Below are 18,933 nucleotides of genomic sequence, written 5' to 3'. Positions count from 1 at the left end.
GAAATGTCCTCAACGGAAGAACAGTTCAAATCAACAAACATTGTGATCAGTTTGCCCCTGGGCACCCAGGGTGGTCCTGGTGGCTGCTGGCTCCGCCTTGCTGGGCTTCTTGTGCTGGGCCTTGGAGCAAGCTTGGGAAACCTCTTTTAGAAAAACAGGTTGGTGGGACCGGCCCGGTGGTGCAGTGGTTAAGTACGTTCTGCTTCAGTGGCCCGGGGTTTGCAGGTTCGGATCCCGGGTGCAGACATGGCACCGCTTGGCACGCCATGCTGTGGTAGGCGTCCCACATATAAAGTAGAGGAAGATGGGGGCTGGCCCTGTGGCCGAGTGGTTAAGTTCACGCGCTCCGCTGCAGGCGGCCCAGTGTTCCGTTGGTTCGAATCCTGGGCGCAGACATGGCACCGCTCATCAAACCACGCTGAGGCAGCGTCCCACATGCCACAACTAGAAGGACCCACAATGAAGAATATACAACTATGTACCAGGGGGCTTTGGGGAGAAAAAGGAAAAAAAATCTTACAAAAAATAAAAGTAGAGGAAGATGGGCACGGAGGTTAGCTCAGGCCTTATCTTCCTCAAAACAAAAAAAGAAGAGCAGGTTGAGAGACGGCGGAAGGAGGAAACCAAGATGACCAGCAATTCTGCAGCAGCCTTTTCGTGGCCTCCTCTCTCGTCTCACTCCTCTTCTAGTCCATTCGACACACAGCCAGAGTGACCCTCCGGAAACACACATCTCAGCACACCACCTGCTCTGCTTTAAAGGTCTCCCAAAGTGCTCGCGTGCCCTCCGCCTGTCAATTCAATGCCTCTCCTCGCCTCCAGGGCAGCGCCTGTCTGCAGGGCCCCGCAGGCTGTGAAGCCCGGCTCCTAGGGCAGGACAGGAGATGCGAAAAGGCCTGGGAAATACTCCAGCCCACAGGACGCCGTCATGGGAAGGGTTTTCTCGAGGGCACCGAAAGCAAGGAAAACCATGTTTAGATTTTCATTTTAAATTTCTGCCTTTTTTGGAGAACTTTAGGCTGCCTGACTATCTGCCATGGCACTGTAGCCGCCACTGTTCATAAGGACACGCTGTGCCTCCTGGATGTGGCAGGTGTCCCTTGCTTGCCTCTCCTGCTCCTCTCTCAGTGCTCCCTCAGTGTGTGTCCTCAGCACCCTCCACCTGCCTCTGACAGCACCTGCCGGGTGTGGCACATTGTGCGCTTGCTCGTCTCGTCACTCAACCAAGTACTGAGCAAGGAGGGGCAGGGCCTTGCCCAGAGTCCAGGGCACCCGAAGGAAGGCCTTCAGGGTCAGTCCAGGCTGTGCACAGCACGGAGGCTCAGGAACAGAGACTAGGACTAGAGGAGAAGTGTCTCTCAGTGCAGGAGGAATGAAACAGAGGCCTTTCCCCTCGTCACAGTGGCAGAGATGGCAGTTGAGGGACTAAAACCACCTCCCACGCTGAGCCCTGCTCCGCTTTACAAAATGCTTTGCACAAAAGGCTCACTTTCTAAGGCTATGTAGCAATAAGTTCACATATAGGGAAAGTCCCAAAGCCCTGGTTTATTTTTTATTTTTTTCTGTTTTTGAGCTAATGTCTGTGCCAGTTTTCCTCCACTTTATATGTGGGTCACCACCACAGCAAGGCTGATGAGCGGTGTAGGTCCGTGCCTGGGATCTGAACCCATGAACCCCTAGGCCGCCCGAAGTGGAGTGCACTCAACTTAACTGCTATACCCCAGCCCTAGTTTAAATAGACTAAAATTAACAAAAGGGTTTATGGTAAGAGGGTTGCAATTGTCATATAATAGAAAACAGATTAGACTGAGTGCTTACGGTGTGTCAAGTATATTTCTAAATGCTTGACGTGTATCCAATCAATCCTTGCAACAGCCCAGGGAGGCGGGTTCTCTCACCATTTCCAGTGTTAAGGTGACATAGACGGACACTGTGAGATTTGCCCGAAGATATATAGCTGGTGGATGGCAGCACCTGCATTTGAGGCTAAGTAGTCCAGTTTCTGTCTGTACGCTCGCTCATCTCTCCAGGACGGGGATCTCAGCAAGCTGCCTGCTCCAGCAGAAAACCTTTCCGGAATGTTCCTGCTGGGCGAGGAGAAGGTACAAACTCAGCCTCTCCACATCTGCCGCCAACTTACGGCTCCTGCAGTGAAGCAGCGTCTCCCGAGTGCCCTCGGAGCCTCTCTCACCAGATCTCTACACTTCCTTGCAACGTGCCGCAAGCTTTCGTCCCTTTCCACCTTGCCGTTGGCTGTGCCTGGCACGCTCCAACCTCAGACGTCACCTTCTTGCACCTCGCCTCCTCCTCCAGGCAGGAAGAGCCCCTTCACCCACAGGCACAAGGCTCTGCCGCCCCTCACCACGCGCCCTGAAGTCACTGCTTTATGTCTGCCCCTCACTGGACAGCCGGCTTCCTGAGGCTGGCCTCCTCGGGGAGAAAAATTCAAGGAAACACGGGTCTAACAACCAAAAACACTGAAAAGTAGTTTATATTTTGTCTAAGTCTGGTAAGTAATGTTGAAGGAAAATCTCATTTACAACACAGAGGAAACCCTTTTGAGACCTGCATTTTCTCTCTTTCAACTCCATGGCTATTTTCCCCTGAACCCCTCCCTACTCTCTCTAAATGCCCATAGGGAACCGGCCTGGGGGAGTCTCGCCTCATGCCTCACAGCCTCTCTGCTGCCGAATCTTTTCCATCTCTTAGGCCAGCAGCCTTCCGTCCCTTCCCACGTGAAGCAGGCCTCTCCCGCGTCCTCGGTTTCAGGCTCAGCCTCCATTCTGTCAACACGACAGTGGTCCAAGTGCGAGAAGGGACTGGGTGCAGGGGGGTGGAGGGGCTGGGACTGCGGGAGCATCTGTGCCTCCTCAGCCCCCGGCTCTGTGTCCTCGGCTCCTAGCTCCGAGCCCTGCACAGGACTGCTGCTCCCGAGGGACTTCCTTCCCTCCCTCCCGGTCCTCTGGGGAAAAGCCCAAATGTGTCTCAGCCTTGCACAAGTCGGTCCCAGTATTCCTTCCTTCCCTCCCACTTCTCCCTCATAGAGTTCTTGGCTCCAAGCGAGTGGCCCCAGGGCTCCAAGCATGCATTTTCCCACCTCCCTCCACCCTCTGCTCAGGCCTCTTCTCTCTCGGAGCTCCCTGCTCCTGAGCCCCTGAGTTGCTCCCAACCCGCCTTTCTGTCAGTCTGGCTTTGCCTGGATGGCCTGCCATCGTCTCCCCTCCCCACCCCACCCCTGGGATCACCGCTTGCTGCCAAGACCATTTCTCCTGTCTTGTGATGCTGCCCAAATCATGGCCGTGGACTGGCTTTCTCTAGTGTCTCAAACTGTTTTTTTTGAGTTGTTTCATTGCCTCAACTAGATTGCAAGTTTCTTAAAACCAGTAGAGCTAATTTAACTTAACAGCAAGCTTAAATGATAACCCCAAGAAGGCTTTAGTCTATTTCAACAAGTCTTGGATGCATTATGAGACCCATCTGACTCCTGAGAAGTTATAGGTGAAAGAATGTGTGTTTTAGATGGGCGATGGTGTTACTTCTGTCCCACAGTCGCCCAGTCGGTGAGACTGAACTCTCCGCAGACCCCTGGCTGTCTTGCTGCACCTGGAGCACGGCAGGCAGGCTCTGCCGCCACCGCCCTTGCTGTCCCCTTCTCTGGAATGCTCTTCCTCCAAGGCTGCCGCCCTCACCTCCTCCAGGTCTTTGCCCAAGCGTCGCCTTCTTGGCGAGGCCTTCCTCCACCCTCTCTAACACTGCCACAGCCCTGCCCACTTTTCATGCCTCTACACTGATTTTTCTCCGTGGCATTTACCACGGCTGACATATTATATGTTAATTATTTGCTTACTGCCAGTGTCCTTGCACTAGAACACCAGCTCGGGGAGGGCAGGGACTTGGTGGCTGTCGTCCTCAGTGTCTAGAACAGTGCCTGACACACAACAGGCAGTCCGTGAGTATTGGTGAATGACAGAGCGTGTGGCTTGCTCACCACTAGATCCCCGGCGCCCGGCGCGGTAGCTGGCAAGCGTGGGCCCTCAGTAAACATTTCCTGACGGGGGGACACAGGAAGCTCTGATCCAGGTGACTTGCTTAAGGCCTTCTAGCTGGACAAGTGGAAGAGCAAGGGGCCAATTCGGCTGCCTCGGGAGCCTTTTGTCCCACTGGGTAGTGACTGCCTGATTTTCCTATTTGCCAGAAGGGACTTTTATGAAAAGACTTGCCCCTGCTGTCCCCAATGCGCAGGGCACTGCTTTGCACGTAGTATGGCTGCCGTAAACATTTGTCCTGCGTTTTAGTCCAATGTGTTATTGCAACTGGGCCACAGATGCTTCAGCTCCTCGGGTAAAACGGGCACGCAGGGGTCCGCCGGCCCCTCAGGGAAGACGTGAACCAACGGCACAAGGCGCGCCCGCCCATCTGCAACGGGCTTTCCGAAATCCAGGCTGGAGAGCGGCGTCTGGTCTCTTTTGCACGTTGACCAAGACCATTTTGCTCCTCTTTTCGGGGTCGGACCACCTCTCCTACCAATCTCGACTGGACGGGAAATGAGAGAGAGGGAAGCCCACCTCCCATTCCCCCCAACCCACCCCCCGCTCAATCCGGACCTCCGCGGCGCGGGAACGGCCGCGAGGGGTCCCCCTCGCGGGCGGGGGGCCGGCCGGGCGCGCGGAGCGGGGGGCGCGCGGTGGCTCCGCGCGGGGATGCGCGCGCGCGCCGGCCTCGCCTCCCTCGCCCGCCCGGGCGGCTACGTGCCGCCTTTGTCAATGAGGCGCCGCTCTGAGCTGCAGCCACGCTTGGCGCGGGAGCCCGAGCCCGAGCGAGCGGAGCGGGCCGGAGAGGCGGCGGCGGGCGGCTGGAGGCAGGGTCCCGAGCGCGCCCCGCGGCGTCGGCCCCTCCGTCTGCACGAACCGGCCGCGGGGAGGGGGCCCAGGCGGGCCCGTGCCGCCCTCGCCGCCCGGGCGCGCGGGCGCGCGGCGACAGGCACCGTGGGAAGCCCGGCCCGCTCCCGCCGCGCCTCCTCGCGGCCCCGGCCCCTGCGCGGGTGACGCCGCGGCTCCGGGAGCCCGCAGGCCGGAGATGCCCGGTGGGGACCGGGGCGCCGAGAGCTGGGCTCCCCGGCGCGGTGCGGAGCGAGGCAGCGGCCTGGATGTGTGAGGCGCACCCATGGCTCGGCAGCAGGCGCAGCCCCGGGGCCCGAGGGCAGCCGGGCCGGCGGCGCGGGGGCGCGGGGGCCGGCCGGGGGCGCGGGGGCTCGGCCGGGCCGGCGTGAGGGGCCCCCGGGCCGCCGCGTCCCGGGATGCGCCGCCGCCGCCGCCGCCGCTGCTGCTGGGACTCCTGCTGCTGGCCGCCCTCCCCAGGCGCTGCCTGGCCGACCCGGGTAAGCACTCGGCGGCGGCTTCGCGCCCGCGGGGGTTTCTGGAGGAGCGGGGCCGCCCGTCGGGGCCGGCACCTGGCGGGGTGGCGGGGGATGGAGAGGGCGTCGCGGCGCCGGCGCTGGGTTTTCTCCGCCCTTGGCCGCTGCAGCGGCAGGCGAGCTGTCAGGGGTCTTCTCCCGGGAAGGCGCCGCTGGGCGGGCAAGTAAGAAGAGGGGCATTCGCTGCTTCTTGAGGGACAGTCGCGGATCCTTCCTGCTGGTCCTGCAGGCGCACTTCATTTAGATAAAGACTTGGTGTGTTTAGTAGGACGCATTTCAGGCTGGCGACGTCCCCCGTATTTTGGGCTCCCTGTTGGGTGTCCACTTTGTTTTAACTGCATGAAATGGCCCGAGTTTTAGGCAGTTCCCGTTTTGGCTTCCCAAATAGCGTTTCTCCTTCTGTGTTGACTGGAGACCTCTTTTCTATTGGGATAGGGGAATCTAAAACAATTGCTTGCATCTTGCAAGGGGATCCGGGCACTGATCATGTATAGAATCCACTGTTTGCAGGAGGTTAGTTAAAAATAATCACGCTTGGCTCTTACACTCCCAAGCATCCTCAGGAAGTAGATTTCTGTAATTCCTTGGACGATTTTGAGAAATCTGTTGTAACTATTTGGGGGATTATTCAGCGATGTGCTTCAGAACTTACTGTGCAGTCAGCAATTGTCTGTGAAATAAGAAGGATCCCTGTGGCACTCGTGAAGGGCAGGCTTTTGTGTGTGATGAACTCTGCGCTCTGGGTACATTTCATTTATCAAGGAATATAGCTCTCCCTTCTGCCAGTATGATCCTGTAGTTTGGTGGTTTTTAGCAAGGACTAATGGGGACTGCTTTTTTTTCAGTGTGCCACTTCCACCCAAAATTAGATTAAATTTCCTAATTATGAAGGAGCTCACACTGTTTTTAGATAAGAGAGTTTCAGGTTAAAAATATTTCCTGTTTGCAACAGCTTAATTCAAAGCCCATTTTCTTTGGAGTCACTGGTCACTGGCATGTGGCGTCTGTGTGTGCAAGTTTCTGTCCAGGAATTTTCTGTTGTGATTATAGTGGTTACAAAGTTTGGTAATCTTTGGATGTGTGCCTGAGACCCCAGAAAACCTCTGAAGAATGTTAGCCCTAATTGCTATGCCTCTGGCAGTTTCAGTGATATTTGGTGTAATGATTAAAAGGTAAGACCTGAGTCAGACACATGTCATTGGATCAGAAACATGCTTCGAAGTTTTATTTAAAATGAATCAGATCCTTGACAGTTTTGTAAACAGTTTATGAGTTATTAGCCTTTGGACGTTGTTCACTAGAGTGCAGACACCAAAAACTGTTCAACAATTTGGGTTTTATGTACTGTGCCTGTTCCGCTGATGTCAGATGATTTCCTCTGCTCAGTTTCGGATTTCCGTCTCCCTCCGACCTCTGTACACTGACTCTTCTGACCCTCCGTGACTTGACTTGGCTCTTCTTTCCGACTGCCAGAGCCTGGCTCGGGGAACTTCTCATCTGTCTCTTCTGGTTTTAGCTCTGGCGTCCTTTTCTTTACTCTCTTAGTGTGCTGATCATGGGGACCCCTAAGAAGGAGGCTTTGGTTAACATGATGGTAAAAATCATTAAACTTCATGTTGCTCCCCAAGGTCCTCTGTCGTACCCCCTCTCGTTGCAGTGACTTGTTGCTTGCTCTGTGCTCTTTGGGTGCCCTTTCTGCTGTCACCCTTGATGACCAATTGCCTGAGGTCCGGCTCACCTGTGGATCCAGAGTCCACCACTGGCTCCCTGGTGTCCTGTGGGCTTGCGGCTGATTCCGTGTCCTGACTTTTTTCTCTCCCTGGAAGGGCCCCACCCTGGCCTCCGTTCTTCCCTCCATCCTGCTGTGCTTTGCTCTCCGGTTCCCACTTGAGGCAGCTTCCCCGCAAGGTAGGCGGGTCCTGGACCAGCTGCAGGGCCTCCCGAGGGGTCTGTGTGAGGAATGTCTGCAGGGATGCAGGAGAATGGATGGCACTTTCCTGGGATTTCGAATTTCAACAGACAACCTGGTTTTGGACTTTGTCTGGGGGCCCGACTGCAGGTGTCTGAGGCCGAGCTGTGGGAAGCCCACGCTGTGATGTTAAGATCTGCTGGCAGGGCCCCTGCTGCAGGCGTGAAGCTTGTGTCGTTGCTGCTCCTTGTTTTCTAAGCCAGACATTTGCCTCGGTTGTAAAATAGGTAAAAATAGATTTGTTTCAGGAAAATGCTGTAGCAGTTGTTGTGAACCTTGGCGCCCTGGAGCTCCCGCAGCGTGTTCCCCGGCTGCCTCCCCTCCCTCCGCCCCAGTCGTTTTGCGTTAGCATTCCTGAGGAATCGGGAAGGGAGGGCTGCTGCCCTCCGTGTCCCCGCGCACACTGCCTCTCCTAACTTCCATCTCCGGGGCCTGCTCCAGGCGGTGCCTTCTGCTTTGAGTGTGGAGGTTGGTGGGGGAGATGCCTTCCTTCCTGGGCGAGGCACTGAGCTCTGACACCCTCTGTGCCCCTGTGCCCTCGGGGCTCCAGGCAGACCGCGGACGTTCAAGTGTCCCTTCCTGCTCTGCTTCACTGCCCATCCCGTCAGCTCGCGTCGGAAACGTTGACTGTGTGCCTGGTAGGTGCAGGTATGCTCATTCCTCTCTGACCTTGTCTCTCTGGGCCGCGGTTCTCTGATCTGTAAAATGGGGATAGTAATAGCTCCAATCTCATTGGGGTGTCGTGAGGATTAAATGAGTTAATGTATCACAAGTATTTTGGGGCCAGCCCGGTGGTGCAGCGGTTAAGTGCGCACGTTCCGCTTCGGCGGCCCGGGGTTCACCAGTTTGGATGCCAGGTGCGGACATGGCACCGCTTGGCACTCCATGCTGTGGTAGGCGTCCCACATATAAAGTAGAGGAAGATGGGCATGGATGTTAGCTCAGGGCCAGTCTTCCTCAGCAAAAAGAGGATGATTGGCAGCAGTTAGCTCAGGGCTAATCTTCCGTTAAAAAAAAAAAAGTGTTTAAAACAGTACCTGGTACATTCATTGTAAATTCTCAGTGAGTGCTGGCCATTCTTACAAACTAGCAGAAATTGACTGAACGTTTACTGTGCCCAGGCGCTGTGCTGGGGTGGGGACACAGAGGTGGACATCAGGCAGTTTGTAGGAGCCCCTCCAGAAGACGGTGATGCGCACCTCGGACCCCTGTGTGATCAGAGCTAAGAAAATGACGGGACAGTTAGTTAATTCTGGAAGAGCGGGGCTTGGAAGGGTGAATAGGTGTCCGCAAGATTGGTGGTAGCATTTCAGGCAGAGGGAAAGTCAGGGGTTCTTTGTGGCCAGAGCACAGGATGCTGGCAGGAGGAGACGGGGCGCTCCCCCTCTCGGCCCTCCCCGAAGGGTCCTCTGCTTCTCCCGCCACCTGGAAGTTCCTGCGTCATCTGTTTCCCTCTTGCCTGTTACAGTGCCCAGCGCAGAGTAGCACTTAGGACATTTGCAGCCTGCTTTCACTCCTCTTCCCTCAGTTTGGCTGATTCTGTTGGATGTTAGACTGATCGTCTCATTTCAGTAATGCACAGTAAGTTGTGAATGACTGCTTTATTTGGGGCATATATTTGCGTCTTAAAGGAGGGGTTTGCTGATACCATGGAATCTCTAACTTAGCACAATATACAGGGAGAGAACTTTGACCTGGGACATCTTTCTTGCCCCTCTCCAGCCTGGTGCACATCATAAACGTGGAGTTCCATTTGAAACAGGTGCAAGAGTTCGTTTGTGCATTCATGCATTCAGTATATTTTGAATGTCCAGCTTTCTGAGGTTACAGGAATGAGTGAAAACCAGCTCCCATTCTCATGACAATTAGGAACTAGCCCAGTGCTTTCCAAGCTTCACTGTGCATGTGATCATTTGAAGATCCTGTTAACCTGCACATGTTGATCCAGGAAGTCTGAGATAAGGCCTGAGGCTCTGCATTTCTTTCTTTTTTTTTTTTTTTTTGGAAGATTAGCCCTGAGCTAGTGTCTGTGCCCATCTTCTTCTGCTTTATACGTGGGACGCCTGCCACAGCATGGCTTGATAAGCAGTGTGTAGGTCCACGCCTGGGATCTGAACCGGTGAACCCCAGGCTGCCAAAGTGGAGTGCACGAATTTAACCGCTGTGCCCCTGGGCTGGCCCAGATTCTGCATTTCCAACAAGCACGAGGGTGATGCTGATGCTGATGGCTTGTGACCCCGCTTTGAGTAGCAAGTGACAATAAACAAATAAATATAAGTTGGATGGTGGTAAGAAAAATAATCAGGGTAAGGGGACAGCAAGAAGCTGGTGACTGCAGGCGTGTGTGCCCTCACACGCGTGATCGTGTATACTGAGTGGCATGGGAAGGTCACCACGATGAGATGATGTTTGAGTAGAGACCTGAAAGTCGATATCAGGGGGAAGATGTCCTAGGCAGAGAGGAAAGGAAGTGCAGCGGCCTTGAGGAGAGACTGTGTTTGGGATGGTTAAGGAATAGCAGGGAGGCCACGTGGAACTGAATGGACAGCAGGAGAGTGGTGAGAAATGATGCCAGAGAGGAGCTGGGGCCAGATCATGTGGAACTCTTTGGCTTGGTGAGGACTTGGTATTTTATTTTGAGTGGGATTCAGCAAGAGGTGACATAATCTGACTCCCTGGCTGCTGTGGGGAGAAAAGACTGTGAAGTCAAGGGTGGAAAAGGGAGGCCGGGTAGGATGGCTTAGGCAGCCTGAGAAGTGGTTAGGGTTTGGACATCCTTTGAATATAGCGCTAATAGAATTTTCTGATGGGGTGGAGGTGGGGTAGGAGAGAAAGGGAGGGACCAATATTTGGCTCAAGCAACTGGGAAAGTCAAGTTACCATTAATTGACGTGGGGAAGGTTGTAGGAGGCTCAGGGTTGGGGAGGAAGTAAAGATTTGGTTTGGGGTATGTTAAGCTTGAAATGTTTATGAAACATCTGAGTGGAGATGTCAGATAGCCAGTTGGACGAAGCAGCCTGGGATTCCAGGCAGATTCTGGGTCCAGAGAGAGAAATTTGAGAGCCATCGGCATAGAACTGGTTGGAGAGTGAGTACAGAGAAGAGGGGTGATCTGAGCCATGAGCCCTGGGACCTGCAGCCCTTAGGGGTCCAGGGAGAAGGGGACCAGCAAGAAAGCCTGAGAAAGCTGCATGGCACTCGCAGTGGGTGCTGGGTTTGGAGATGTGCAGGTTTGTAGCGGCCCTGAGAGCAGAGGGACAGAAGTCTTAACCGCAGCGGGTTCAGGAGAGAAAGGAAGAGAAGTCAGAAAGAGAGAGAGGGCACTCTGTCAGAGTCTTTCTCTAGAGGAAAGCAGAGTAACGGGCGGAGGGTCAAGAGAGGGTTAAGATGGGCTGCGTTACAGTATGTTTGTACTTTCTTATTTTTAACATTAACGATGTATGACAAGAGTGTTTGATTTGGGTTTTTTCCCCCCAAATATAGACAATCCAACAGAATATATTTACACCATTTTCTCTTGGTATTAATTATTTGCACTTCAAAGATGCTTGCAAGGTGTCCCAAACCTTGCCTCCCCTTCCTTCCATCCTGCACACAAAGTAAAGAAGATTTTTGGGAACGGTAACGTTGTACTTTTAATATTGACATCCAACAGAAGTCAGCTGTCCCCTCCCTGCCCCACACCTTTCCCTGAAACCGGTCATCACTGTGGAAACTTGGAGAGACTGAAATTCTGATGACACCCAGAGAGTCTCTCAGAAGCCTGCTTATCTCAAGTGTTCTGTTACTGGAGTATGATCTGAGAGTATTCAGAATGAATGGGCACACTCCCTTTTTCGTTTTCATTAAAACCCATACTGTGGTTTTCTTTTTCTTTTTCACAACAAACAACAATTCTACTCTTTTTCAGACAAAAATGAATAGTTGGAATGACCCTAAGACATTTTCGTTGCTTGACCACGTATTACAGGGGATTTCTAAACACACAGAGGGACATGTTATTCTAGGCCACGGGGTGGCTGGTCTTTGGGGACTCCAGGACCAGAGGTGCAGTTAGCAATCTGGGTCTTGTAAGCATCAGCTCTTGTAGCTAGTGGGAGGGGGGCAAATGAGTCACTTTGATTTGGCAACATTTATCAAGCACCCGGCATGTGCCAGGCCAAACTCTTCACGAGGTACTGGAGGTTTGGAGCAGAGCAAGCTAGGCCGGCTGCTGCCCTCAAGCAGTCCACAGCCGAGGACAGGAAGCCCTTCCTCAGTGGAAGGAGCGGCACGTTGGTGCAGCACCTCCGTGAGCTGGGTCCCGGCGCTGGGGAGCGACGTGGCGCACAGGAGGGCTGGCCTCGGCCTCGTCCTGAGAGGCATGTGTGCTCAGCCGCAGCCTGTGAGGGAGCAAGGCTCAGGCACCAAAGTTTGGACTTCTCAAGAGACGCTGTATCTTTATTTAAACTCTTGTTTTCGAATGTCACCAGCTAATTCAGATTTTTGAAATGTCATGCTGTATGGAGAGAACACACCCAGAAGCCATCACTTTTTTTCTTTTTTTAAGTCAAGTTGGAGATATAATTTACATGCAGCAAAATTCACCCTTTTTAGGTGTAGCGCGTGATGTATTTTGACAGAAGTATACGGTCATGGCTCCACCACCGCAATCCAGATGTGGAACATTTCTGTCACCTGCAGAGATTGCCTCCTGCCCCTGTGCACGCAGTCAGTCTGCTCCCCCCACAGCCGTCCCTGACAGGCACCAGGCGACTCTGTGTCCCTGTAATCTGGCTTTTCCCTGAGGCTCAGAGAAATGGTGTCACAGAGTAGGGAACATTGTGTGTCTGGCTTCTTTGGTTTAGCGCAAGGCTGTTGAGAATCAAGCAGGTTCTTGCACGTGCGTCTCTCCGTCTGTTCTTTTTGCTGCCGTGCAGTGCCCCGCCGCGCCGGTTGGCTTGCCCGTTCCTGCGGTGCTCCACTTGATAAATATTTGCATTATTTCCAGTTTTTGGCATAAAAATCTTTGGGCCGTTTTCATTCTTTTGGGTAAATACCTAGGAGTGGGATTTCTGGGTCCTACTTTAGGTTTGTGTTTAACCTTGTAAGAAACTGCCCAGTCCTTTCCCACAGCAGCTGTTCAGTTGTGTCTCCCGTCAGCCAGTATGAGAGTTCTCGTTGCTCCACCATATCCTCACTGGCACGTGATTTTGTCAGATTTTTTTTAAAATTTAAATTTCAGCTATTCCCGTAGTCATTAGTGGTGTCTCATCATAGTTTTCGTTTGTGAGTCTCTAATTACCAATGATGTTATTGTTGCATATCTTTTCATTTTCCTGCTTGTCATCTATATCTCTGCTTTGAAGCCTCTGTTAAAGTCTTTTGCCCATTTAAAAAATTGGATTGCTTGTTTTCTTACTATGGAATTTTGAGCTTTCTTTGTTTATTCTGGATACAAGTCCTTTATCAAATATGTTTTTTGCAAATATTGTCTTCCAGTCTGTGGCTTGTCTTTTCATTTTATTAACAGTGTTTTCCCAAGAACAGAAGTTTTAAATTTTGATTAACTGCAGTTTATCAACTTTTAAATTTAAGGTTTGTACTTTTTGTGTCCTAAGATAGAAATGTTTCCCTAACCCAGGGTCACAAACATCTGTGATGTCTTCTAGAAGCTTTATGGTTTTATTTTTACTTTTAGGTCTGTGGTCTGTTTCCTGGTAATTTTTGTATGTGGCGCAGGGTAAGGGCAAGGTTAGTGCCTTTTTCACAAGGATGTTTAATTGTTCCAGCACCATTTATTGAAGAGCTGTCCTTGCTCCGTTGAATTATCTTGGTACCGAATATGTGCGGGTTTATTTCTGGACTTGAGTGTGCTCCATTGACCTGTGCTTCTTTCCTTATGCCAACACAGCACTCTCTTGATTTCTGTAGCTCAGGATTTCTTAACCTTGCACTCTTGACATTTTGGGCTGGAGAATTCTTTGTTGTGTGGGACTGTCCTGTGCGTTGTAGGATGTTTGTCAGCATTCCTGGCTTCTGCCCAGTAGATGCCAGTAGCACCCTCGCCCTCCGGGTCGGGACAGCCAGAATGTCTCCAGTCACCACTAAGTGTTCCCTGGGGGTAAAACCGCTCGCAGATGAGTTTCACTGCTCTAGCTTTATAGTGAGTCTTGAATGCAAGTAGTGGGAACCCTCTAATTTTTTCCTTATTTTTCAAAATCTTTTTGGATGTTCTAAGTCTTGTGCTCTTCCTTGTAGATCTTAGTATCTTCTTGTCAGTCTCTATAAAAAAAGCTGGCTGGGATTTTGATTGGGATTTCATTGAATCTAGATCAATTGGAGAATACTAACATCTTAACAGTATTGAATTTTTTGATCCATGAACATCTCTCTCTCCATTTATTTAGGTATTTTCTCTTTTCTTTCATCACTGTTTTGAGGTTTTTAGCATATGGATTTTGTACATATGTATTTCATGTTTTTCAATGCTTTAGTAAACAGTACTTTAAAAATTTCTCTGTTAGTATATAGAAATATGATTTTAAAACTATTAACCTTTTATCAAGTGACCTTTCTAAACTCACTTGGGTTCTAGTAGATTTTGTAGAATCTTTGGGATTTTTCTAAGTAGAAAATCATGTTATCTGTGAATACACAGTTTTATTTCAAGTCTGTATACCTTTTATTTCTTTTTCTTGCTGTATTGCACTGACAGAACTTCAAGTGCATTGTTGAAGAGGAATGGGGAGAGTGGGCATCCTTGCTTTGGTCTTAGTCTTGGGGGAAAACATTCAGTCTTTCACTATTAAGTATGATGTTAGTTGTAGTTTTGTTTTTGCTTTTTTATAGAGGCCCTTTATCAGGTTGAGGAAGTTCCCTTCTACACCTAGTTTGTTTTGAATTTTTAAAATGAATGGGTATTGAATTTTGTTAAATGAATTCTCGCTAACTATTGAAATCATTACAAACCATTTCTTTTCTAATCTGTAAAAAGACGTTAGTTGAGTTTAGAATGTTGAACCAACCTTGTCCTCCTGGGATAAACTCCAGTCTAGTCATGTATGTGTTCCAACTGGGCCTGATTTTCTAGTCTTTTTGTTAGGAATTTTTAAAGTCTCATGCTCATCAGGAATAGTGGCCTGTCGTTCTGTTTTCCTGAGTTGTTTTGTGTGGTTTTGGAATAAGGGTAATGCTGGTCTATAGGTTAGTAGGGAAGTGTCCTCTCTTCCGTTTCATGGGAGTGTTTGGGTAAAATTGGTATTATTCTCTCTTAAGGTTGGTGTGTGGTCTGATAGATGAGATTGAAGATTGCTCAGGGGTTTCTCTAGTAAAATAAAAGGTATCGGATACCTCTAGTAGCCATTCCCTCATTCTCAGGGCTAACAGTGGGCACTTCCTAGACATTAGGACACAGGTTTGGTTTAAGGTTTAGGGCGAATAGTCTGGGTGAGGGGAAATCGTGTTGGACGTGTTTAGGAGACAGGTCACCTCTAGCTGACTGCTGGCTATTTATTAACTCTCTTCACTTTTCAGAGCTTTGGTTTTTTCATCTGTGAATAAGAGCCTCAAGATCTTCCCTTCTCCCCCGTTCCCCTGGGCATTCCCCGTTGATGAGCGCCTAGCAGATGTGCTGGTAGGTTGGACCAACTGCATCTCTTACCTCTTCCTGCCTTAGCGGCAAGCTAATGGCAAGGACTATCATTCTGAAAAGGGAAGGGTTTCCCCTCTTTGCTGTCATGGTTCCACTTGAAGCCCAGATAAATATTGACTTATTTTTAATCTTCATTGGCTTTTTAAAAATTATAAAAGTAATATATACTTTATTAAATTCAAGTAATACACAGTATATGCAATAAAATCCAAAGGGCCTGTTGGCTCCATTGCTGTTTCCTAGCGTTGTGCTGTCAAGAAAGTATGGTGGGTCCTTCCAGACCATTTTTCATACAAATATTTATGTATATATATCCTCACTTAATTTTTTTTAAGAGATAAAGGGTGTGATATTTAGTACCTTACCTTTTCCACTTAACACTGTATCGTGGCCCACTTTCCATGCTAAGTAAATTTTGTCATAAGAGAATTTGAACTTCTCCCTGAAACATGGAAAACGCTTTACTTTAAAAGAAAACAGTTTTAAAACCGCAGATTAGATTCAAACCTACAGAGTTAAAATATCTCCTTAGACCATTCCTCCTACTTCCTCTACTCCTTGGCTTCCTTCTCTGGAAAATATTTCCATAGATGTTTAAGGATAATCATGTACCCTCAAACACCAAATAGAATGGGAATAGCCCCCCTAATGTGGATGTAAATAAGGCCAGGTAGCTGCCTCGAGCATTGAGCCCAAGGTTGTTGCTGTACCTGCCAGCTGTCCACTCAGGCGAGACTTTGCCTGATGCATTCTGACCACAAGAGGGGAATTTGATTTTGATTTTGATTTATATATGTTAAATCTATTCTTAGCTGGAAACAAAATCTCCTTACGTCAGAAACACAAAACGGCTTTGGTATTTATGCAGTACCAGTAAATAGGAAGGTCTAGGATATTTCTAACTTTACTCTTTCCGTGTGAAATGTGGAATTAAGTGCCAGAATGAAGTCAGGACTCCCCAGCTCTCTGCCTCTGTCTCTGGTAATGAATGCTGCCCCTCTGTCATTTGTCTTTTTATTTGCCAAACACCAAGAGCGAACCAAGGAAGGCTGAAGAAAGTGACGTCTGAGAAGAAAATGTATTGAAATTAATCGTGCATCTTATAAATCCTTGTCGAAAAGAGCTGAGCAAAAATATCTCTAAACCTACAGACTCCATTATCAAATAATGAGTCTTTGTTTTGAAATGAATAGAAGGATCTGGATTACAGGCATCATTTTGAATATAATTAAGCTGGATGGAAGTGTATTAAAAAACCAGGGCCGTACGGCTGTCTTTGGCAGTTTCTTGTTATCTCGTTACTCCCAGAGGTGAGCGCACAGCTCAACCTGGTGAATCCAGGAAACTGGATTCTAACGGAAGCTAACCCTTTTTTCAGTGGGATGGAGAATGATTTATTGTCTCTAGTCAAGCAATAAAAATGACATTTTAAACAAGCATTTTTCCATCCTGATGGCTAGTGTAGCATGTTTACTTTTCCTTACAGGGATAACAGTCCCCAGTGTTTGGTTCAGCACTTCACAGTTGTTGAAGTTTGCACTCTCTTCTTATTTGAATCTCATATCAAGAGAGGGTTGAGGAAGTAATCTGCTAAAGGTCACACTGTGGTCCAGGGATTTTTATATTCTTCTTTGACTTAGGGGACAGATTATCCAACTACTCAACTAAAACTAGCTCAAGCGTGGGGCTCCAGGCCATGGGGGAATCTCACGTGACATATTCAGCATAGGGATGAAATCTATCTGGGCCGTGAGGACACTATAATTAATTGATAGAAATAATAGCTAACATTTTTGAGCATTTACTACTTTTATCAGCTCATTTATTCTCACAACAGCCCTGTGAAGTGGGTTCTGTTGTGATGCCCATGTTTCAGATAGGGGACTGGGGCACAGAGTAACCACAGTAACTCATCCAGTGTCACACGGGTGAGCGTCAGAGGCAAGATTTGAACCCAGGCAGTTTGATTCGCAGCCGTCGCAGTGCTTGGTTATGCTGCCTTTCTCCTCAGGCAGAGGCTGAGGGTCCTGGCCTTGTGTCTCATGGACCCTGGCCTCTTGCCTCTCCTGCCCTGCAGGCTGGATCCGTCCTCTGCCTCTTTCTGCAGACTGGCTTTCTCTGCCCACCTGGAGCTCCTGGGTTTCCTCATAACTAAACCGGATGGGGGCTTTTGCTTGCTGTGGTGCTCACTGCCACCACAGTTAGCATGAATTTTTGGTTTAAGTGCCCGCCATCTGGTCTCTGTCCCAGGTCTGTATTTCCCAGGAGGGAAAATCAGTCTGCCGTGGTCTGGCCAATAGAGTGAGGAGTCTGCCTGTCATCTGACCAGTGGAGGCTAGAGGAGATGGCCCATGGCACCCAAGTGACTTCCTAGGTCCGCCTTCCTTCCCTCAGCCTTTGGTAGAGAGCAGTTTTAAGTAGGTGATGTGAGTAGGGCAGGCTTCCCCAAATTTGTCTCCACCCTCCTATCAGTAAAACAGGTTCACGTGCTGGTAAGCTGGCTCTAGGAAAAACAAGGACAACAAGCAGCCTGATGTATAGCATTGGCCAGTTTCCATGTTATAAATACTCTCACCATGGCTGATTTCAAACTATTAATGTGACAGTGGAGTTGGGAGGAGAGATGCCCAGTCGGCTCAGCGCCAATACGATCCCATCCATCTATGGACTAGATGCAAGGCAGCTTACGCAGTAAGAGCAGGGTGTCTCCAAGGGGTGTGAAGTTTAGGCTTAATAGGCTGGGTGGGTATATAGTTATGTAAATGGGAGAAGATTTCGTGGAAGAGAGGGCGGAAGTTAGGGTTAGCACACGCAGCCTGAAATAGCTTGAAGACTGCAATCTAGTAGGCACGAGTTGCTTTTTTAAAAAATCACAATTCCTTTACTTGTAAGGTCTCACTTGTGATGTATAATTAACCCTTTCCCTGATTTTAAGGTATCAGACCTCATTTTCTTGGGGGGCATTGATTTTATTGTCTGGCACTGAATGGTGTGATAGTGTAATTTTTCATTGCTTCCAGATGTCAGCACCTCCCCCTCGTTTGGTGCTGTCCTTCCTTCACAGACTCCTTTCTTCCGCCTTACGGACCTAGAGATGTGAGATCTGAGATCCGCGCGGTGGCCTATTAGACGTCTTTCAGTGGAATACACACCACAAGCCTTGATGGGAGCCTTTTATTTATGATCATAGGGCCATCTCTCAGTTCATGTAATTATGCTAAAAGCCAGGACAGTCTTGGGACTACCTCCCGAGGCGTCAGACGCCTTCACAGATCTCGAGGCAGTCTGGTTGGCTCTTTTCCCTCTGATGTCTGGGAGGGAGACTGGTTGTCTTGGCTTCGGTGTATCACTTACACTGTTGCCGCCGGTCCCCATCTTTCTGCCTGATGTAACTACATCCCTGACCCTCACCAGCTCTCACAAAGTGGTGGTGGCCACTGGGAGACCCAGTGAGAAAGTGTTGACAGTGTAGGTCTCTCCTTAGACATGGAATTCCAAGTGTCCCACTGATGGAAGGTCAGTGTCTTTACCTATAAAAATAGCACAGTTTTTTCTTTTAATTTCCCTGGAGATGTAGTGAGAGAAAAATTTTACAAGATTCTTCTTTTATGTTTCATTGGAGATTGATCCTAGTTTGTGGACATGTTGACTTCTGGATAAGAGGACTAACATTTATGAAACAGCTACTATTGTCCTAGTCAGTGGATCAGATTTTCATCTTATTTAATCCCCATAATGATGCTGAGATAGGTCTTGCCCATTTTGCTTGAAGGAAGCTAAGATTGAGAGAACAGAACATCTATGAAACTGACTTGCCTAAGGGCACATTGCCTGTTGAGTGGTGAAGATGGGATGGAAGCAGACCTGGCCACAGTGTAAATATATTTTCAGATATACCTTTCAGGCATTTTCCTCTCA

The 18,933-nt window shown here is 49.7% G+C and overlaps 1 protein-coding gene across 2 annotated transcripts in view; it reads left to right on the top strand.

The window, feature by feature from the left end:
* The first annotated feature begins 5,030 nt into the window (after positions 1–5,030).
* KIAA1549L (KIAA1549 like) overlaps positions 5,031–18,933 on the top strand; it is a 274,273-nt gene continuing 260,370 nt past the window's right edge. For both annotated transcript variants that reach the window (XM_070229192.1, XM_070229191.1), the window contains exon 1: positions 5,031–5,377. In XM_070229192.1, coding sequence (XP_070085293.1) covers positions 5,164–5,377 — 214 coding nt within the window. In that variant the 5' untranslated portion in view covers positions 5,031–5,163. The remainder of the gene's footprint in view (positions 5,378–18,933) is intronic.

The sequence above is a fragment of the Equus caballus genome, chromosome 12, assembly GCF_041296265.1.
Source record: "Equus caballus isolate H_3958 breed thoroughbred chromosome 12, TB-T2T, whole genome shotgun sequence".
Taxonomy (NCBI): Eukaryota; Metazoa; Chordata; class Mammalia; order Perissodactyla; family Equidae; genus Equus; species Equus caballus.
The sequence above is the reverse complement of the archived record's forward strand: the minus strand, read 5'-3'. Positions and strand labels throughout refer to the sequence as shown.